The sequence below is a fragment of the Mixophyes fleayi genome, chromosome 9 (genome assembly GCF_038048845.1).
Source record: "Mixophyes fleayi isolate aMixFle1 chromosome 9, aMixFle1.hap1, whole genome shotgun sequence".
Taxonomy (NCBI): Eukaryota; Metazoa; Chordata; class Amphibia; order Anura; family Limnodynastidae; genus Mixophyes; species Mixophyes fleayi.
The window spans coordinates 52,416,000-52,439,872 of NC_134410.1; the positions used below are offsets into that span (position 1 = coordinate 52,416,000).

The 23,873-nt window shown below is 39.7% G+C and overlaps 1 protein-coding gene across 2 annotated transcripts in view; it reads left to right on the forward strand.

The window, feature by feature from the left end:
* Positions 1 to 23,873, forward strand: part of SMARCA1 (SNF2 related chromatin remodeling ATPase 1) — a 150,499-nt gene that overhangs the window by 73,641 nt on the left and 52,985 nt on the right. For both annotated transcript variants that reach the window (XM_075184360.1, XM_075184359.1), the window contains 3 exons: positions 3,734 to 3,853; positions 13,243 to 13,353; positions 14,595 to 14,708. In XM_075184360.1, the coding sequence (XP_075040461.1) occupies positions 3,734 to 3,853; positions 13,243 to 13,353; positions 14,595 to 14,708 (345 nt within the window). The remainder of the gene's footprint in view (positions 1 to 3,733; positions 3,854 to 13,242; positions 13,354 to 14,594; positions 14,709 to 23,873) is intronic.

A 23,873-nucleotide genomic window follows, 5' to 3' on the forward strand; every position in this document is an offset into this window, starting at 1 on the left:
GAAGATTGTCTCATCCCATTGAGGGTACAATTTGCTTGGTTCCACTTTAATCGCTTCTCTAGTGGCTCAACAGAGATAATCCCTTCACCATTTGGGACTGGATGACCTTGACAACAGATGCCTGTGGTCTCGAGAGAAGTCAAAACTCCCTATCAATGTTCTGGAACTGAGAGTGGTGTTAAACCCTCTAGTCAGGATACAGCCTCTCCTACAAGGAAAGGCCATGAATGTTCAGCTCAGTGAAGAGAAGGTATCAACGTGATTCCGGACTGGACAAGAAGGGTGTGGTACATAGATATTCTCAAAATGGCAGCAGGCATGTCATGGAGGATTCTTCTAAGACGGGACCTATTAAGTCAGAGACCATAGCATCATCAAGATTTTGCTCACTGGCTTTAACAGCTTGTGGTGGTCTCGGCTAAAAATTATCATAGAGTATGGAAGATATATATCTCTTGATGTGAAAAGAAGGTTTTCCTGCTTTTTCCTTTATATTAACCAGATTACTTCTGAGACTTAGTTCCTTAAAGGTTCAGATTTCAGCCCTGTCAGAAGAGACTGGCATTATTACCTGAAGTACAGACTTTTTGCAGTGAGTGCTGCATTTGCAGCCTACATATATTTCTCCTAAAGCTCTGTGGGACCAAGACTTAGTCTTGACAGCATTCCATCTCCTTTCAAACAATTTTAGTTAGTGGAGTTGTAGTTCCTTACTTGGAAGGCAATGGTCTTTTGGAGATCTCTACAGTTAGAGAGGTTTCAGAACAAGCAGCTCTGTCTGCAGAGGACTGTTCTAAGAACAAAACCCTAATTTAATTCTAAGGTAGTGTTCAGTTTCTACCTCAGTCTGTATATTTTCATTACGAACTTGGGTCATGGTTGGTCTTCAGGAAAGATAAGATCCCCTTTTCTTGTTCGATATTTTTAGGGCTCTGAGGACATACCTGGGCTGGACTTCAAAGTTTCGGAAAACAGATGATCTTTTGGTCGTGCATGATTCGCAAAACAGACATTTGTCATGCACCCAAGCAAACTATTTCTAGATGGATTACTTCTGTAATGAAATAGTTTTACATTGGAGCAGAGATGCCAATTCCTTGAAAGAGTGATGGCACATTCTACCAGATTGGTGTATGCTTCCTGGGTGGTGTGGCATGGGGCTTTAGCTGTACAGCTGTGTACCTAGCCCACATTCAGCAAAGAAAGCACTGGTCCTCTCAGCTCCTTTACTCAGAAGGAGAAAAGTTTTGCACATGCTGCCATCTTGAAAGGCTAAGCCTCAACCTTTCCTTTTAAAAGGGACAGAATTGCGCAATAGGCTGATGACATCACTAAACACCTGGCCACAGTTTTGCTGTTTCATAGATTACCAATGTTTTATGTCGGAATATATGATGTTAATTGGTAACTTGTGTTTCTGGTTATAAGATGCTTTTCTGGTGTTACTCAGTGTGAATTTTATGCACATTCATTAGTGAGATCAGTGCACAGCAGTGGCTATGCTTTCTGAACACTGCATTTGCTAGAGCAATTCAGTACAGTCACAGTTTTATCTGTGAACTGTACCAGCCTATAGTAACTGATACCATTTTTACAATATTACTTTGTATTATATAATTATATTTATGTAATAATGCAAGTAAAAATAAAGAGATTGAAGTGACTTGGTTTAGTTTGATGTATCTTTAATTGTTTTTTTTAACATGATTGTTACTTTATATAATGCAATTTAAGGCTTCTGTGAAGAACAAATATGCTTATCTGAAGGATATATGGGATGATGTGCTCTTATTTGTAGAGCTAAGCAAAGCTTACAGTACATTAACGAATAAAAGTGAATCTTTATTACCACACTGAAAGATTGTTTTCGATTAAAAATTTGATCAATAACCTTTCATAGTTTGAGCAAGACCTTTAATAATCCATAGTTGGAAAACCTTTTTTCTTAATGTGTTGTATAATTTTTGGAATGCATCTCGTAAGGGTCTGTTTACAAGCAGTGTGTTAAATCCCCCTCCTTGCACCTACACGGAAAATAATCAAAAGAACATTCCTACACTAAAACCACCATCTTATGGAAACATAGGGAACAGCGAAGCAAACCACATACTTACAGGGCCGTCTCTTCCATTGGGCACAATGGGCAGGTGCCCGGGGGCCCTGCGGGCTAGGGGGCCTATCAGAGGCAGTGCTTAAAAAAAAAATCCTGGAGAAAAAAAGAAGAAAATACTTACATTGCAGTCAGCTGGCGATCCGGCTCCCTCCCTGGTCTCCTCCTCCGTGCGGCACTCGCAGTGCATGTCGGGCATGACGTCATCACGCCCGCCCGACATCCATTGCGGAGCGCAGCACGGAGGAGTCCCCTGCAGCCTGCTGATTAAAGTTGTTTTCGCGCTGCAGTGACTTGAAAGAAGAGTGAAGAGGATCGCATCGGAGAATAAGGTAAGTTATGGGTTTTTTTTTTAAAATTATTTCAAGGGACGCTGATGACTGACCAGTATGTGTGTGTGTAAAAAAAAGTTTTATATATATATATATATATATATATATATATATATATATATATATATCACTTTTTTTTTTTTCACGTGTGTGTGTATATATATATATATAGGTTCACTGCTTAGCCCGGGGGCCCATAATGTTGTTAAGAGGGCCCTGAATACTTATACTGCCGTCCTCTGCTAGAAAAACTTTTCTTTTCCTGTGCATATAATGACATTCATTTAGATCAATAAATAATACACACAAAATAAAGGTAGAGATCATGCTACTAGATTGAAAAAGTGTATAGTAAATTATATGATATTATTATAGTATATGGCCATTGAAAATAACTATATAGTACTCCAAAAAGTGCAAACCTTATCTGGCTAGCGCAATTGAAGATTTTGTAAAATCAGTATGCAGATAATAATAAAAATAGTAAAAAATGTCACTTCAAAGTACAAACTACTTCCACTTTAGAACAACACTTCATTCATTTCAACTGTTACATTTTTCTTCTAAAATAATGCTCATTTTAGTCTCATTTATAAATTAATTATGAGAGTGAGGGAGCATTAGGGCTACCTTATTACTTGTAGTTTTTTTTAATTAAATTTGTTAATGTGAAATGTACTTTCCTGCAGAAGTGCAAGAGAGATTTGTACAAACGCGTACTATTATAAGTTTGGTGAGGAGAATTCCAGTAACTCTTTTGCAGAGAGGAAAACGGCTATGTGCCCTCCTGCAAAGGCCTATAAATGTGTCCTCTCCACCCGTTTATCTCATTTAAATAGTCCTGTGCTGTAAAATGAAATCTGGTTTTCCACTTCAGTATAAAAATAGATGCACAAAGGCACCTAAGCAGCACTTGCAATGTGTGCCCCAAGCCTCCTAACTCCTTCCATTTGTCAGTAAAAATATTTGCACCCCAGCAGATACCTTTATTGTAGCCTGCAAATCCATAGACTTGCTTGTAAAACCAGGTGTAATTGGGCGAAAGTAAGACCGTGTTGTCACTAAAGATATTTTCTCTTTTGCCACTTTTGTGCTACATAAATGACCCTTATTGTCTATTAAGCAGTTTTAGCCCACAGTTATAAAGGTAAAGTGTACTGTTATTTTAAATAGTTTAATATCAGCAAACTTATTATACAGATGGTAAATGAAAGAAAAACAATATGACTTCATTCTAAACTCTCACACTGTAATTTTATTATTATGTTCTAAAATGTTATTTCTCTTTCAGACTGCTGAAATGGCTGAACGTTTGCAAAAGATGGGCGAGAGCTCACTTAGAAATTTCTCTATGGAAACAGAAACAAGTTTATATAACTTTGAAGGAGAAGATTATAGAGAAAAGCAAAAGGTAAAATAGTATTTACAAGAATGTATTGAGTGCTGCATATTACATAGGATGTATTGAGCAACTGCATATTCACTACTAATTACCAGGCTTAAAGAGAGCCACCTTTCTATTATAACAATATTTTCTTCCCGCAAAATGAAATATCTTTTCTGCTCTGCATAACAAAGCATAACATTGTTCCTATAACAGTGATGAACTGTGTTGGTAGCGCTTCACTCAGGTGTGCCGCCCTGCCTGTATCAGTGAAGTGTCACCAAACACTTCATATAACATAACAATATAACAATATCAATACATACATTTGGTGCTGCCTTCACACACACTGGGAAAGATGATACATGCACATATGAATTCTGTGTTCAGGTTTCAGGTCTCTGGGCTAGGAGGATATATAATACAAGAAAAAACCAATGGTGCAGATCATAAGCACAAATTGTCCAATCTGTAATATCCCACTGGAATCAAAACCAGTGTGTAGATAAAACTACTGCACACCACACCCGTGTTTCCACCCGTGTTTCCACTCCAAACTGAATCCCCCTTAGGGTATGCACTTACTTCACAATGGAAGTTTTCAAGCCCTCAGAGGTAATGCTGATATTGAATTCTTTCCAACTTTATCCCGATGGTCTCTTGCACTCATAAACAGTGAAGATAAAAACAATCTGGTGCATTAACCTTTTTAATTAAAAACAGATTTAAAAACAATTGCATATGCTCGTACCGGAAAGCAGTGATAACACGCATGGAACAAGATGGTATGAATATGAACGATCCCTCTCCACAATCAGTCTCATATGTCCATATGTAGTCCCCGCAATTCCGGTCTGCACAACGATAACATTGTTCCTAGTTCAGGCACAACGGTATGCCTCATCTCATCTCATCCTGTCTGCCTATGTAAACTGCTGCTCATCTGCATATGTGGTCATTTTGCCTCACCTATGCACCCCAGCGGAAATACTAGATGCATTTGTGCAAATCGAGGGGCACAGCAGGTCCAAAGCTTATTTTCACTGTGAAGTGGCTACTCTGTTCTCGTAAACAACTTGTTATTTCTTTACAGACCAGTGTTTCAGAGTAGTGAGCAATGTGGTCCTACATTGATCCAAAATGTGGCTATAACTTACTACTTTATGTTGCCAAAAAGTTATGTGAAACAGTAATTTTTAGCAGGGCTGTAGCTAGGGCTGTGTAAGAGGGGCGACCACCCAGGGCGCAACGCTGAAGGGGGCGCAGATTATGAATATTTTAGGTTAATTTGCTTAAAATTGAGGGCAAGCGGGGTGTCAGTTTTCCTTCCCGCCCTAGGCACTAAAATTTTAAGCTACGGCTTCTTAGTGCGCAGTCTCAGGATAGAAGCTGGGTCAGAAACAGTAGTAAACTCAGGAGTTCCTCTACATCCCAGCATGTTTAAACTGTGTACTTGGTTTATTCAACACTCTCTGACTCAAGTGCTGGGCATTCATTAGCAGTGTGAGAGCTGGACTAATTGGCTGTTGTGGATTGGTTCTGGTGGGTTTATTAGGCTCTCAGTGCTATTCACTCATTGCCACTTATAGCATTTGCTATTCTGGTGTTCGTGCTCTGCATTATTGTAGTCTAATCGTGTTTTGATCTTGCTAGTTCAACGATTATCCTATCTACTGCCTGTACCGACTCTGCTTGTTTAACATTTTCTCTTGGATGCCGCTTGTACTTACCTCGGCTTGTTATAGGATATTCTAATCTGCTGCCCGTTCTGGCTTCAGTTTGTCTCAAAGTCTCTGGTTTGCCGTTTGAAATGACTTCAGATTGTTAGTTATTTTTGCCTGCTATACTCACTGACTTCAGTATATTATAAATGCCCTGGTTTGCCACTTGTACTGGCTTCAGATTGTTACAGTTGTTCTTGCATCTCATTCTCAGTGACCTCAGCTTGTTACAGAAATTATTCCACTTGCACTGACTTCTGATTGTCACAGTTTTTCCTGCCTATATCTCACACTGACTTCTGTTTGGTTATAACTTGATTTTTTTGACATGTGTATGTATTGCATTTTCTAGTCTGCTGTTTAGTATTGTCATGGTATAGTCTTCTATATTTGCTTGTATGCACTCGGTGAAGGTCAAATTTTCGATGGAAGAAATGCAGACAGGGTAAATGGCGACAGTGTGATTACCGACAGTGACAATGCCGACAATCACAATGCCAACATAAAATGAGCAATCTCTGTGGGTCCTACCCACAGGCATTGCAGCTGCCAGCACAAAACAGTGCTAAAAAAGTCATGAAAACAGGAACATAAGTTAAAACTACCTTCCCCACCCCAAGACACATAAAAACTTGTAGAGCACACAAATGTGTAAAAATAAAAATGGGGGCAAAAAGCTTGAGGTCCCCCCAATTTTTACTAGATCCAGCACTAGGCTTTGCCAGCAGGAGCTATAACAAGGGACGCCTCGTCATGATGCCAACTAGCCCCCAGCTGGTCAGCCTGGGGCTAGTTGCCGTTCCCTAGGGTAGGATTCCCTAGGAAGATGGGGTCTGCAAACAAAATGCGGTGCTAAAAAGCACTAGGGCCCTTCCCACACTCTTGGGCGGTGAGTGTGGAGTAATCAAAAGGTTAAATGTTAGAAAGACACTATTTTGAGTTGGTGGACGACAAGTCGCAGCAAGCCTGGGCTGACAATAACAATATAGGCATGCAGGTGCTTGTAGTACTACAAGCACCAGCATACCCAGGGCAGCCAGGTCATGCTGGCACTTGGGGAACCACAAGTGCCAGCATGTCCTGGCACCCAGCGTCCATTGTGACCTGTAGTGCACCAATCCAAAATGTAAATAAATCACATTTATAACATAGGTGCTTTCCCACTGACACTGTGGGAACGCCCTAGGTTATAAATAGATCTCTCGTCTTTCATATTTTCATTATGTGGCAGGTGCTCCTGTATACATAAGCAAGTTTGCATTATCTCTATGGTTTGTTTTGTTGCCAAGCATGTTCCAGGGGAGTATTTTGGTTATTTTAAGCAAGATAAGAAGATTTTTTTTTACACCACGTTTGGAATTCTATTATGGCTTTAGTTTTTATAGACAGCTACAGGATCTTTGGAATTTGTTTTGGGGTTTAAAGCTAACAAGAATTGGATCCATTAAAGATTAGAAGAATTGGATTCATTAAAACTTACAAAATTTAGTTTACAGATAAAGAACACAACTGTTGGTAAGTATTATTGGGGTTTTAATTGTAAATAAATGTTATGGAGCCAACGAGAGTTTGGTTTATTTAAATTTTGGGTTGCAGTACAGGTCACAGTGGGCCCTGGGTGCCAGGGCATGCTGGCACTTGTGGTTCCCCAAGTGCCAGCATGCTCTGGTTTCCATGGAAATGCTGGTGTTTGTAGTTTTACAAGCATCAGCATGCCCTGGGGTAAATGTATCAAATAGCGAATTTTGCAAATTGCTAATATCAGGCAACTTTGCATGGTACATTTAAAGCGCCAGTAGTTTGAAAGCCAAAACTTGCTTTAAATTTACCATGCGAAGTCGACGGATATCGAATATTTGCAAAAATCACTAATTAATACATTTACCCCCTGGACTGTAAATGGCAGCCTGGGCTTGCTGGGACGTGTAGTACACTAACTGAAAAGTTGTAACTTTTATTACTGTTTTCATGGTTTTTTTAACACAATTTTGTGACGGTGACCGCAAGCATCGCTCGACATTGTCACTGTCGGCAATCACACTGTCAGCATTTTCTCAATGTCAGGTAAATGGAAATGTTGGCATTTTCCCTGTCGGCATTTTCATGTCGGCAGGATAAGTGCCGGTATTTCTTCTGTTAGGATTTTGTACCCAGCTCGTTTGTAACAGCCTATAGCTATAAACATACTATTGCACAAGACCTGGGGGCACTTGAGTATTGGTAAGCATATATAGCTTCAGTTCTGTAACTTTATTTAATAGCTTGTGGCATACGTTACATAGTCAAAGCGTGCTCTATCCACTTCATCCAAAAGTATAGATGATAATGTAACCCATACATTTATTTTATCCATGATATTAATAATGCAAGGCCTATTCGATTATATATGTGCATTATTGTCCCAAAACAGAAGCACTCTTCAAAGGTGTCACAGTCATACATTGGATAATGGATTTAATGGACATGGGAGCCACAGCAGTCCTAGATATGCGCAAGATGCTACAGTCAATCTTTCTCAAGGAGTTGAGGCACCTGTCTTATACTACTGTGGCCTCTGTGTCCATTGAACCCATTACTTTCTCTATGACTAATGGTTATGGTAGTTTATGTCCAATGTTAAGGACTTGCGTGACCATTTTTCTCTTTTGTAAGCATAGGTGAAGCAAACATAGCATTCTGGAGAGGCTGAAGGAACTTTACATAGTCTTAATTAATTTTGCAGTTTTAATTTATTTTGTTTTATATTAATTCCATTTAGCTCCTGTAGTTGTCTCAGTACATATAGTAGTTAGTGAGTGGAGTCCAAACATAAATACAGAAAGTTAATATTTACATGTAATATTGGTAAAGCCAAACAAGCATCCTATCAGTTATGATCAGAGTGAAGATGCGACAGTCCTAATCTTCAGCTTCTTTCCTCTGCCAAGCTGTTTGAATGGCCCAGGGAACAAGTTGATAATGATTGCTGCCATACCTGGCTTTGTTAAAATAAATAATTTATAAACAAACATAATCCATTCCACCAGAGCTGGTTCCAACTAAATGAAGGGGGGATAACAAGCAAAGGGATCCCTAATAAAGTGGAAACCAGCATCAGAATAGACAGGTTGGGACAGTCACACTACAACAAGGAAACTCTCATCATTGGATTCCCCTTGTTGTAATGTGAACCAGCACCAGACTGGTCAACCTCTATGGGGCAGGGGCCTGCAAAAAACTGAGGCAACCAGCCCATGCCAACCTGCACTGGGCAGGTTGGCAGGGCTCCTTCCAAACATGTTTTGAGCCCCTTCAAAATCATGATTTTTTAATTTTCTGTGATTCCCTATGAAGCTTTAAGGAGCCGTTTTATACAACACTCCCTTCATTTCAAAGGGCAAGAAAAGTCTACATCTCTACTTCAGTGCTATCTGAAGACTGGCCACAGTAAAATTATCTGACACAAAGAATCCTTTTTCTGTTAAGGTCCACTCACTCGAAGACCTTGGAAACAGTGCCAGGGGGAGAATTCTGATTTGGATTGTGAGATAACAGTTGTCTCAATAAGTGAAGAAACCTACACTCATAGCAAACGTGCAAGTCCTTGAAATGTGTTAGAGTCTACCACAGTCTAAAGCAGTGCTTCACAACCTGCTCTCACCCTCGGCACACCTAAGCCCTTTCCAGAATTCTGCGGCACACCAAAAGCAAAAATATACAAAAAAAGCAGGAATTATAAAGTGCATACACAGAAATTACATTTAATTGTAATAAAATTTCTTATAACTAGTATTAACTATGTTAGCTTTTAACTATAATTAATATTAATTTTTAACTACAGCTAATGTGATACCTGTCTGACAGGTAAGACATGAATGTTACATGCCCCAGTGGTTGCCATTTCTTCAGACATAATTTCCTTGCTTGTGGTACCATTAATTACACAAATACATGAAAGATTTAATGATATTCTACAGCTAGCATAAATACAATACATTCTAATTAGTTGGATACCAGATTGTTTGTGCAGTATAAAGTAAAAGACATGGTTCCCAAAAACAATAATATTCTATGTTGATTATTTTAACAATGCCTAAATGATGATGATGAATTTTGCGGGTTATTTCAGGCTGAGCCCTGTTTATGTGAACTCTGATAAGTATACCAGTTTCATTGCACAATATGAAACGTTCTATAGGAGGTGACAGCAGACGTCCCTGTTCCGAAGAGCTGGCACTTAAAGCTCGGTGACATAGAGAGCCGCTGCTTGCCGACGTTGTTTTGCTGTTGGTTTACAGTTAATGTGGGAGAAAAAGGAAGAGACTGCTGGAGGGAAGAGAAGACAGAGATTAGTGGTTAAAAGAGAGAAAGTTATATGAACATAAACTTACCAAAACAGGATAGGCACAGCAAGTAACAGGAAAGGGGCAGTGCTAGCTCCATACCCAGGAAAAGGATAAGTAGGAGGGAGGGCAGGACTTCTGGGTACAGTGGGAAAGGAAGTTAGGGAAGGAACATACCTGGGAGAAGAGAGGGGCAGAAATATATGTGTGTCTCAGACACTCAGGCAGTACCTAAAGCAAGAGCAAGAGAGACCTGAGCTCGACACACTTGTAACCCGCAACCCGTGTAACCCGCCCAATAACCCACAAACTGCAAAAAAAACCACAACTTGAAACAAAAAAAAAAGCCCAATTCCATTGAATTATCAACTATGGCAGTGACAGTGGCAAAGAGATAAGGACCACGCTTGCGGGAACTTTGCAGTAAACAATACATTCACAAGTGTCATCCCCGTAACATAATAATAATAATAATGGACTCTTTATTTCACTAAACTGTTTTAGAAAGAAAACATATGGAACAAATTTTTAAATTATTTCCTTAAGGCAAGGTCTTCCAGTTAACTATAGTATGACGCATGTACCGCCATAATTCTTGTCCATTTTCTCCTGTTGGAGGCACACTTAGCAACATCTCATGGCACACTGGTTGAGGAGCACTGGTCTAAAGCACAGTAGAGAGCCATAGAGTAACATTGTACCTACTCTCTTGGGTCTCAAGGACCAAAAATGTATAATTTAATAATCAAGTTCTGTTCATTTAGTCTAACACTGAAGGTGACCTGAGAGGCCTGTAGAAAATGTAGGTCAGATTACAGTCTAAGAAAAGGGTCAAGACCCACTGCGAAAGTCTACTCTTAAGATATTTGATTTATCATCTGATAGAGGTTGGTAATGGTAGATTCTTGCATGTTCAAGTTGTCTTTGTCTGCTAAATGATTTCAAGGATTTCTGCATCAGGATAGGAGTAAAAAACCTTTATTACACAGAGCAGGGGTGACCAACCAGTCAGAAACTAAGAACTAAAAAATATAGATACGGCAATGTGCCAACTTTACATTTTAGATATGTGTGTATATAAATATACACAGTATAAACATGCGCATACGTTCCATACACATTTACATTGAAAATATAACATAATTTATAGTATCTTGCAAAACGAAAAAGAGGATTTCCAACATTGCCAAAATGTTCAGAATAATCATCAGATAAGCACAGCTCTGCATTGCACAGTTCTTATCTTGCTGCTGTGTCCAGTGTAGGAAGGTTTAAAAGGTACTTATAGTTTCTTCACAGTAGCTCACGCTGTTTCTGAAGCCACAATTGCTGTGGAGAAAACTAGTGAACTAGGGATAAAAAATGTCATAAAGGACCAACATGCCCCTCAGACATCTCCGCATTCCCATCAAATCTACCCACATGCCCCAGTAATGTATGGCAGATATTCCCACATACCTATCAGACCTCTCCAAATGCCACCAGACTTACCCACATGCCCCTTACATGCCATCAGACCTCCCCATATGTCCCTAACATGCCATCAAACCTCCTCATATGTCTCTTACATGCCTATCAGCCTCCCCGCATGCCACATACATGCCAATCAAGCTTCTACACATTCCTACAGATCTCCTTACATGCCTATCAGCCTCTTTACATCGTATCGCACATGCCATCATATCTCACATGTCCACACAGACGGTGGAGCCCGCACAGAGGAAGGAGGGAGAGCACACTACACGCTCTTCTCCTCCTTCCCTGATTGGATTGCCTGTGATAATGTGACCTCCTATAATGTATATATATTATGTTTTGTGCTACCTATTTACATCACAGGCTTATGCTTTCCCCTTACACAAATATTGGACTTTGTGCATTCATTTTGTTGAACCCCTCCTCCATACATCCCACATGCTCCTTAAAGTGGACATGGCTTTTTGTCTGGATTCCTAGCTTCCAGTTCTTCAAGCAGAAATCATCTAACCTGTAAGCACCCAAAAAAGCTCTTTTCCCACTTGCAAATGAGGCCAAGTTTGGACAGTTAGTTCCTGATTGTTTGTTTATATGTCAAGTTCGCAAAGCCACTATTTTGTTTTTTTGTTTCTGTTTTGCTCCAGATGCACCTACCTAGTTATTTAAACATTGCTATGATCTGTTGTGATCTGTTCATAAAGCAGATCTCAACATCTATATCAGGAAAACAAATAAAGATGCAGTTATTTCACAATTGCACAAAAGCAGCAGTTGTATTACATTGCACTACCATATTGTTAATGGCTCCCAATTTGTTTACATTTATTTTTACTGATAAGGTGCAACTTCCTTGCCGTTTGCAAATGTTCATATTGCTGTTGATGTCCATGAAGAAATTTGTAATACAACAATTAATTAAATGATTAATTTAACTGCAAGAATTCTGTTTAACATGATTATGATGGATATGACTTTCATGAAGAATACATGCAGTCTGGAAACAATATTTCAATACAAGTCTGTAAAATATGTTTAGCATCCAGTATTTAGTTTCAAAATGCATGGTTTAGTTCAACTGATGCTCACTTTATTTAGATACAAAGACGGACATTTCTATTTTTCAGTCCATACAGTATGTAGATGCATTCCATTAGCACAGTCAGTGCCAGTTTTAGCAATAGATTTACACACAATTTTTAGTCATTGACTGATATATATGCTGGAATGCCTATTTTCACATTCTGACCACCAATTTAATTATTTATGATTGTTAATATTATTATTTTTCTAGTGCTCTTTTCACCCTTTGTGTATTACATGACTAATAAGTATTTACATGTGATAAAAAGTATGTTTCGGTCCCCCTATTAATATTGAACACCTGTTCAGCGCAGGCCAATAAGGTTATCGTATTGAGCAAACATTGCTTTAATTCCACAATCAATAACATTTTGTCACTCCAAGTTGGTGAACAAGTTCATAAAAATAGGCTGAAGAAAATGAACGAATAATATCGCAAAGCAAGATGAGCTCTAGTGCTGCACCTTTACATGTTTCTTTCCTTCGGAAATGCCCCCCATTGTTTTCAACAATTTTTTTTATTAACTGATATGTGATACTTACCCCGCAAACCCAGTATTGTTGATTCAGTGGGGCTTTATTTGCAGTTATGTCACAGAAAGTTGTTTATGGTGCCCATTCTGGTATTGTTTTTAAAATCTATTGTTTTCTTTAGCTGATGCAGCTGACTCATCAAGTAAACGTTCAGAATCAAAATTTAATTTAATTTCTTGGTACACAATCTTAATTGGCCACTTAAATCCCATAATGTTGATTTGTATTTCCAGTAAAGTGGATACTTTTCTAAAGTGCTTCTTTTTCTTGTCTTTACATTTAGCTGAGTATGTTAGAGTGGATAGAGCCCCCCAAACGAGAGCGTAAGGCCAATTATGCGGTGGATGCATACTTCAGAGATGCCTTGCGTGTTAGTGAACCAAGAGCTCCAAAGGTAAAATTGATTCTGCATTATTAATACATTGTATATAAAAATGCAATATGTGCTAACCGTCTGTTTATGTTGTTTGTATTGAGAATGTGGAAACTTTCAGCATACCTCACAACATGTAAACAAATGCATATTTGCTTGTATTTGTAGATAGAGTATGCAAACAAACCACAGTAGAGTTTTAGTTTTAAATAAACATCATTCACAGATTAGTACACACATCTACAATCACAAAATATATTTTATTTAGGATCCAAGCAGACATTTTTTGAAATCAGGAGATTTAATTTTCAAAACTTTGTATCAGTTCCAAAAGAAAGACTAGTGGAAGCAGGAGATTTGAAAGATGGATGGTTTGATTATATACGATGAACAGGTGGTTAACCTTCTTATCCCGGCTTACCATTGTTCTGTAAGTTTTCAATAAATGCAGCAATTCTTCTAGGCTTCCATTTTAACTTTACAGTATCTGCAAGTATGTTACAAATCAAACGCCATCCCTCTTGCTACTACCACTAACCTTAACTGGGGAGGATCCTCCTCTGTGTCTTTGTTCTTTGTACTACAGGAGTTCCTAAATAAATGGAGCCTTTACAAAGGAGTTGGCTGCAAACAATCTTTATGTTGGCCCTGCTTCCTGCCCCTATCATAGTATAGTTTTGGGTTGCTGACGCAATATTCCCAGTGAGACAAAGCTTGGTGCTGGGACTTGTAGTGTTGGTGGTTGTAGCGTCATGATAACTAGGACAGATGGAGGATCCTTCACAGTTATGGTAATAATTTGCAATGGAGGCATGGTTAATTTGCAAAAATTATCCACTTAAAATGTGAAATTAATAATTGATGGTGGATTGTAGCAACAGTAAGTAGCTCACTCCAGATCATAAGCACATTTCTTCCCTTTACACAAATACTGGAGTTTGCTCATTCATTTTTTTAGAGCCCACCATTCCTCATCACATGCCCATCAAACCACTCCCACATGCCCATCAGACATCCCCCACATGCCCATCAGACCACTCTCACATGCCTCACACACCTCCCCCACATACCTTTCCCACTCTTTCTTTTACTGCTACTTCTGCACTCCCTCCTCTTTATCTTGTCGGCTGTGTGACCTTCCTGTATTATGCAGAGGAGGTAACATAACGCAAAAGTAGTCTACTCCTGTTTGATCTTATTCCCTGCTTTTTGCATAACTTTTGCCTTGCCAGTGATAAAATATTAATTTCTCTTTCATTAAGGCGCCCCGGCCACCAAAACAACCAAACATTCAAGACTTTCAGTTTTTTCCGCCAAGACTGTTTGAGCTGCTGGAGAAAGAAATACTTTATTACAGAAAGACCATTGGATATAAGGTAATCTTAAAATGATGCACACCTGAAAAATAAAATAACTTGATAAAAACAAAGGTATTTTTGTATTTGCCGTTAATTCCCTTTTTCCTTCCGCAGTAGGCTGATCTGTTAGGAGTACACTGGCAGGAAGAATGAGATTGTGTTGCGGTTAAAGATGGTTTATTGAGACTCAGCAGCAGACAGGGAGTAACAACAGAGTCACAGTACTGAACTGGCAATAATGATACTCAAGATAATGGCTTAAGCACAATATTAAGACAGTGCTAAACAAGAAACAGGAATATGCAGACAATTATGGAGATACATGGTGTAGCAGAAAATCTCAGGCAGTAAACAGACACTGATAATGCAGAAGTGCCCCTGACACACTGGTAATGCAGACATATCTCTGATACTTATTCACAATAGCAAACTGTCTTGGTAAAAATGGTGTTTACTTGCGGCATGTGTGCACACAGGCTGATGGTAACACAGTACAAAAAGCACAAACAGTTAAGCACTCAGAAAGAACAGTGACACTACTGAGATATCCTTGGAGCCCTCAGTGTGAATGGAAGAAATGCTGAACCTTGAATATGTTCTCAGTATTGTACCTGAGAGTAGTCAGGAACTTGTACCAGTGAAGATGCAGAACCTGTGAAGTTAAAAGTCACAGTAATGCAGAGCCAGCAGGCAGAAGCCAGAGGTCACGGTAATGCAGAGCCAGAGGCCAGAAGGCAGAAATCACCGTAATGCAGAGCCAAAACCAACTGGAGCAAAAGGTACATGACCAGGAATCTATAGTTTAAACGCTGTCACTGGCAATATGAAACTGGATAGATGAGGACCTACCTCAGACAGACCCCAGTAGGATTAGAGAGGAGGCACACCTCCCAATAGTGACTGATATGCTGATCGCCCCAAAAGGTGTCAAGAAAGCCACCAAGATGAGCCAGGACACTATGGCAACATGCATATGACTGTACCAAGCTGGTAAAAGAAGAAAATGATCACATCTAAATTATATGCAAATCTTAACAGGATCCAGATTTAAGAGGCAGAGACCTGAGAAATAAGAACTGATAACTCCCTTTCCCTCTAATCCTCCTCCGTTCACAGTTAGCCCACCAAGGAGACAGAGTAAAAGAGAGCTTGTATTTCAGAATATGTTGGTCTGTCTGTCACTACAGCAGGCCTGACCAACCTGTGGCTCTCCATGTGTTGTGGAACTACAAGCCCCAGCATGCTTTGCCAGCAGTTAGCCAGCAGATCGCTGACAAAGGTATGCTGGAATTTGTAGTTTCAGAACACATGGAGAGCCACAGGTGTGCCGGGCCTGCACTGCAGCCTCAGAAGATGTTATCACTAGCTCCTGGTTGATGTTAAAACTCAAAATAGGTTTAGGTTGGTATAATAAAAATATATGTGCCCCACCGATGGTTTAGATATCTTTCTGGACACTTACTGTCTGACCCTTGAGGAGCAACCTCCATGTGTACAGGGCTAGTTATGGCCTGGAATTTCAGAACATTGGTAGGATGGAGACATGAGGAGACCATGTACCCTGGCTGTGGTAGTTTAGGAAAATGATCTCCTATCAAGTAGTTATAGCCTGCCACACTGGAACTGAGAAGGGTCTTTTCGCCATCAGATAGGAGATTTCTTTCCATCACCTCAGGGAGGGGATACTGAATTGTCTAAGGTCCAATTCTAGTCTTCACTAGTTTGGCTTTCCTCATCATTCGAAGAAGGGTCCACTACTGACATATTCTAAACATTCCCAAGAATCTATTTGGTGAGGAAAGAGACGCTTGCACTTCAGGGAACAAGATAGCTTTCAACTTTCATATAGAGATCCATAACAGAATGGATTAGGGATTAGTCCTGACATATTCCGGGATGAAAATGTGGGACAGTATGTAGGTGGCAAATGTGGTATATAAACAAAACTAGGAACCAGACCCATTTTTGTTCAGTTATTGCTGATGCAGGTAGTGCAGAGGGGGCTTGATTGTTCAACAAATAATTTAGTCTTGAATTTGGCACATATATAATTGTGGATCAGTAGTGTTGGGTGCCTAGTGCCCCTCATTTTTTACATGGATTCCTGAGAATCTGACATGCCTGCACACTGGAAGGGGAATGGTGTTAGCCTCATTTGCCACCCGCTAGGTAAGCTTCAGAACAAGAAAGATTAATTTCCATAAGACAAATATGCCCATTTTGGCTAATACCACTAGCACCCCATGGCTGGACTGATAAGTGGTGGGTACTTAAGTTGCTGCGGCTGGCTGGATCAGTCTATGATGTAGAAGGACTGAATGAAACATGGTGATGCAGAATTCTGTATATTGAAAGTCATGCTGTTATACTAGTGCCACCTACTATTGGCTGATTTAAAATACAATGCAGTTGATTCCATTATTGAAGCTTACTCCTCTCTGGATATCCCAGACAGCCAGAATGAGGGCATCTACCATTCAGGCCTGGAACAATGTGGGAACTGTATTGGGAGTACTAGTGTTACTGCTTCATACACTATGTGGCTAAGGGTCCACTTGACCTGCTTAACCGTGAACTGAGGTGTGAGTGAGGTACTCTCTTGATGAAAGCAATTTAACAAGGGGGTGAACTATTATTACACTGCTATGCTTCAAGGGACAACTCAGACTTTCTCTCAATTTGTGTCAAAATAGCTTGGAAAGTATAAAAAATAAAATAATATAATAATGGCACAAGCCCTGTGCCCACCTCATTTGTAGGGCACAGGGAAAAAACTTAGGGGGAACTGTAGGGTTATCGACAGGAGGAGGAGTCATTTATTTTCTTTTTTTCCAGTGCCCTACCTCCAACGATTGAAACATAAACCACCGTCTGTATCTCTCTATTACTGAAGGAGCAATAGAATCTTGGAGCACTTTGTATATCCCAAATTAAAATGATTCTAAACCTTTATTATCAATATTTGTGAGTTTATTATGTGACTTTTGCACTTGCTTCATTAAGTTTGTTATTGGACGACATATTTGTTGGTTGTTAGAATGACTCTACTGCTAACCTGTTTACCTTCAACATATCATTCCAGAGCACTGAGATGAAGGTATGTTGATCATTCATATTCATGTTTTAGGTGCCAATTGGCCTGTCTACCTTCAGTATCACTGATTTCCAGTAACCATCCAATCTAAAAATATTTCGGTTCCACAACACAGCGCAGTATATATTTTCAGTATATATTATCATCTGTTACTCTATTGTTATTAACCTGTTGTAAACAATATTGTACTTTACAAATTTTTAGCACTTTTGCCAAGACCCTTCCAAGATATTCTTATTTTTTTATTATTATTATTGTCATATCGTTATACCATATCCTACAGTGCTGTACAAAATGATGGACACTTTAAACGTACAGTGCCTGAATAATCTACTATATAAAAGCCTAGTGGCGTGTCTCTGTGTGTGGAAAAAAAACCAAGCTGCAGCGCCACCTGCTGGGCGAAGTTATACACTGACCTTCTAAATTCTTAGTGTGTGTGGGGGAAAAAACTCTGAAAGGGCTGAAATTTGCTGCAGCGCCACCTGCTGGGCGGAGTTATACACTGACCTACTAAATTCTTAGTGTGTGTGGAAAAAAAAACTCAGAAAGGGCTGAAATTTGGTATACTAAGATGTTTTTAATTTGTTAATTGTTAAAAGTGTTTATAAAGATTTTAAAAATATATATATATATTTCTTGAAGGAGAAGTGACAGTTGGGAGTGGTTGGTGGTTGCCGGGGGTGACAGTTGGGAGTGGTTGGTGGTTGCCGGGGGTGACAGAGCGAGAGGAGTCTGATACTCAGGACCGCTGAGAGAGATCCCTGTGTCTGGATAGACATCTGGATAGATGTGGCGATAAAGATGAAGGATGAGGTGATGGAGAAAAATGATGAGGTGGTGATATGTGGACAAAACCACGTTAAAAAAGGGTGCTTGCGTCGGGAAGTAACGCTCTTCCCCTGAGGAGGCCTGGGTTAGGCCCAAATGCATGACAAGAACCTTTTTAACACCTTAAGTAGCTTTAATTGACTAGAATGCATGAGTATCATGCACGGGTTAACTTGTAATAATAATAATACAGTAACATACAATAAATATAAGGGGATATGGCACTACTTCATAGAGCTTACAATGTAAAGAAGTTGTGGGGAATGAAACAAATGGTACTGTATTGTGGTTCAGTTGCATATATTTCCAGAATTTGTAATAAAGCTCAATGGACAGATCTGAATCCAATGGGGGAACACTGGAAAACTGGGATATTGAGTGTGGTGAGAGGTGAGGCTTAGGTACTACATGACGACAATGAAAATGTCACCATTCAGAATGTCGACACCATACTGTTGGCAATCAGAACGACGACACACAGAATATCGATGCAGTTAAAATGTTGACATTCAGAATGGTGACATGTTCATTATGTGGCCACTGTTAAAATGTGGATATTGTGACTGTCGACAGTTTGAAATGTCTTTCACTATTCTCTATTTGACAGAAAGCGTTAAATTTAACGCGGCACCACCACCGGCAGTACATAAGAAAAATGAAATAAACTATCGCACAAACATCTACCCCACTGTGCGCCAACACTGTGGATAGTCCCCATATTATCAATAGCCCTAGCAGTGTAATTATGTCATAATGCGCCGGGAGCTCTTCCTGTGAAGAGCTAGTTATGTGGGTTTTTATTAGAGATGTTCACTGACCCTCATGTTTTGGTTTTGGATCTGTATTAACTTTGTGTTTTGGTTTTGGCAACACCGTCATTGCGTGTTTTGGTTTGGATCTGTATTTTTTGGAGAATTGCTAAAATATACTAAAATCACATAATTTGGCCCTTTTTTTGTTCCTACATTATTATTAACCTCAGTAACACTAATTTCCAGTTATTCCCAGTCAATTTTGAACACCTCACAGGTCACAATATTATTTTCATCCACTTTCGGCCAAAAACTGCAGCAAGCTGGCTGGATATAAAGCCATAGAGCAATGGCACAAACACACGGCATTTCATAGCACATCTAGGAAACATTGCCACACTCTTTTCTGAGTACGCACTGGAGGGTGGGCAGCTTAGGTATTGCAAAGAAAGTTTGTACATGGGTCTCCAAATTGCCTTTTTGTCATCTGTATCATCCCTGGGTCTCTTAGGAAAGCTAAGTTTTTTCCTAGCAGTAGTTGCCTGAGAAACTGAAGGAGGAGACGCTGTCATATCACGTACCACTTGTGCTGTCATCTTGCTCACCAGGAGCTCCTTGCATCTCTTGAGATCTGGGTCAGTTGGAAACAAATAGAAGACATAGTTCTTAAACCTAGGATCAAGCACAGTCGCCAAAATGTAGTGATCCGATTTCAAGATTTTGATAACTCTCTGATCCTGGTGAAGCAAATAACATACTTGATCTACAAGTCCGACATACTTAGCGTAATTGCTTTGTTTCATCTCCTCCTTCAGTTTCTCAAGCTGATTTTCCAAAAGTCTAATTAAGGGATCACTTGGCTCAAGCTAGCAGGGTCTGAACTCACTTCACAGATGACTACTTCAAATGATTTCAGCACCTTCCACAACACGGAAAGTAATCTCCACTGCACTGGACTAAAATACATTCCCTCTCCTTTCCCAATGTCATGGCTTGTGGAGTAAGAGTGGATGGCTTTTCGTTGTTCCTCCATCCTCAGAAGCATATAAAGGGTGGAATTCCACCTTGTTACCACCTCTTGCTTAAGTTGGTGGCAGGGAAAATTAAATTGTTGTTATAGCTGCTGCAATATCCTACATGTTGTTGCAGAATGCCGGAAATGTCCCAAAATTTTACGGGCCACAGACAGCATCTTCTGCATTTCCCTTTCATTTTTTCAAAATGCTCTGCAGCACCAAGTTGATTGCGTAAGCAAAACAGGGAATGTGATGAAATTCACCCAGCTGTAATGCTCTCACAATATTGGTGGCATTATCAGAAATTACATATCCTGAGGAGAGTCCAAGTGGGATAAACCTTGTAACAATGACATCCATTAGTATTTATAACAGATTGTCAGCTGTATGCCTCTTAGTGAAGCCTGTACTACACAAAGTAGCCTGCCTCTGAAAAATGTGACATAGTTGGGTACATGCTGCTCTTGTTCCTGCTTGTGAAGGCGACTCATCAACCCAGTGGGCTGTCACAGTCATATAATTATCAGTTCTGCTTGTCCACACATCTCTGGTTAAGTGTCTAGTGGATAGAATGGCATTTTGTAGCCCAATAATTAAATTTTTACAAACCTTCTGGTAAAGGTGAAAAATGGCTTTTCTAGTAAAATGGTGTTGTGATGGAATTTGGTAATGAGGATACAAAACCTTTATGAACTGTCTAAAACCAGCTGTATTAATAGTGGATATTGGACTCAGATCTAATACAAGCATAGTCGCCATGGCGTCTGTTATCCGCTTTTGCGACTGGGTGACAGCTTTCATACTTGCTTTCTCTTGCAAAGTATTGTTTAACAGTCAATTGTTGTAAACTACTAGTAGTCTTCTTCTTGGTCTGCTTCAGGGATGAAGGTCCACCCCTAGCAGCAGCAGCAGCTTTGGGACTAGCGCTAAAGAATTCTTATAGGAATCCGGGATAGTGGACGAGTCATCTAGCCTTAGGAACTTGGATGCAGGACTAACTCCGATCACTAGTGAGGATATTGATGAGGAAGGTATTGTGGGTATAGATTGCAGGTGCCGGGATCTATGGAGACTTATAACAGTACTACCACCCCTCCCATTTCTGTATGAGCAATGGTACAGAGCATTGTCACTGGAGACTTATAAGAACACTACCACCCCTCCTGTATGTGCCATTAGACTCAGCAGGCTCTCAGTGCCAGGGCATGCTGGCATGTTCTGGCAGCCATGGGCATGCTGGTGCTTGTAGTACTACCGTTTTTAAAATGTATTTAGAGGCGTTTTATTGTATTTTTCTTATGTAGTGCTGGCATTTCCAATTTTTTATTTTTTTTATGTAATGCCAGCAGTAGTGCCAGTTATTGGGGGGGTTGTTTATCTTTTTTTTCTTATGTAGTGCCAGTGTGAGGGCGCTTGTTTATTTATTTTCTGTTATGTAGTGCAGGCAGAGGATGATTGTTTATTTTTTCATATATAGAGGCGGCTGTAGTGCTGGCATTACTGCTTTAAATTTGAAGATTTTTGTCGACATTGTAACTGTTGACATTACAACTTATGTACAGTCATAATGTGGACATTTTACCTGTGGAGATAAAATTAACATTTTGCCATTCTGAATGTCGTCCTTTTAAGTGTGTCCACATCTTGATTGTTGACAGTATGGTGTCAACATTCTGAATGGCGACAATTTAATTGTTTATGTTTTTGTTCTGTTTGCAAGCTGATTAATAAAACTAGCTGAGGCTATTGAACCTAAAATACTGGATTTGTGTGATTTTCTGGCTGAAGTGCAACCGTCCACCCCAGATGACGGCATCTCCAATACAATTTTATTACATATGGTGGAGAATGCAAGAATTTCACTTTAATTTCAGCCAAAAGGAGACTGTGTCAAAATTTAAAGAGACAGGCACCCAATTTTGGGCAAAGACTGTGTATCACAAAAACGTATGAACCCTAATCCCGGATGTCACCAGCTGATTAAAAAGGCTACATTCTGCCCGTTTCCTGCATCCAGAGATAACATGGAAGATATAATCAAAGCGTTGATACAAACTTCTGCAGTCCAGCAGGAAACTAGAAGGCAACAGCAGGCATCTAATGCAGCTCAGCAGGAAGCTACCAGGGTAAAGCAGGCAGCTATTGTAGCACAGCAAGAAGATAGCCGGGTGAGGCTACTAGCCATTGAGGAGTCCCAGAGGCAACAACAGGCAGCCATTGAGGAGTTCCAAAGACAACATCACCAAGACCTAAAAGAGTTGGTGCTATTTTTTGTGGCCCTGTCTGGCAAGGCTTCCCCGGAGGTTACAACTAGCTGCAGCTCTATACCGGCTAGTCAGTTTCTTCAAAAGATGACCAAGGGAGTTGATGTACAAGCCTATTTAACAATTTTTGAGAGAACTGCTGAAAGGGAAAATTGGTTTAAAGGTCACTGGGGAGTTGCAAAAGGCATACTTTGATCTGAGCATTGCTGATGCCAAGGACTATGATAAATTGAAGGTGGAAATTCTGGCTTGTTTGGGTGTCACAATGTCTGACTGGGCGCAAAGAGTACATCGCTGGGGATACCAGGTGGATAAACCTTTAATAAAGTACTTTTATTGAGATTTTTTTAGTTACAGCATACAAATAACATATTTAACATCTAATCTAACTAACCTTTATCTCTGCCTATGTTGCTATAAACATTATACAGTGATATCTAGTGAACTTTTAGGGTGATTATAGTTTTTTCACTACACTCCAGGTCAGATTAATTGAAGCTGCACAGGGCTGAGAGTTAACCATCCACCTGATGAATCCCCAAACCCACCATATCATCCTGATGAGGATGGATAACATAACTTGATTCATACCAGTGGTGCCATATCTTATGGTATTTATGTATACATGAACCGCTTATGCCTCCATACTTTAGTAACTAGGTTATCCAGTGAGGTACATTAGGTGGTGTAGTCGCCAACTATCCCCTAGCTATAATAACCTTAGCCAGGGAGGTTAAGGTAAATATATATATGAAGTGTGGTTTACTTAAATTTTCTTCTAATGTAGTGCCAAATAGACAGATCTTAGGGCATCATCATCATCAACATTTATTTATACAGTGTCAGCAAATTCCGTAGCGCTTTACAATTGGGAACAAACATTAATAAAACAATACTGGGTAATTCATACAGACATAGAAGTAAGAAACCCCTGCTTACAATCTTTGGGACAATGGGAATTTGAAACACAAAGGCATGTGCTACATCATATTGCACACTGGCCCAGCTAGAATGCACAGGTAAAAGTATTGAGTGGGCTGTGTGATCAGTCACACAGCAATATTTGGTCAGAGGGTTGTAGTTTTGTGTTAGCTGTGTAGAGAGTGGTAATAGGGTAACCTATGGAGATTAAGATGGTGGTTGAGGAATATCATAAGCTTGCCTGAAGAGGTGGGTTTTCAGAGAACGCTTGAAGGTTTGAAGACTAGAGTAAAGTCTTACTGTGC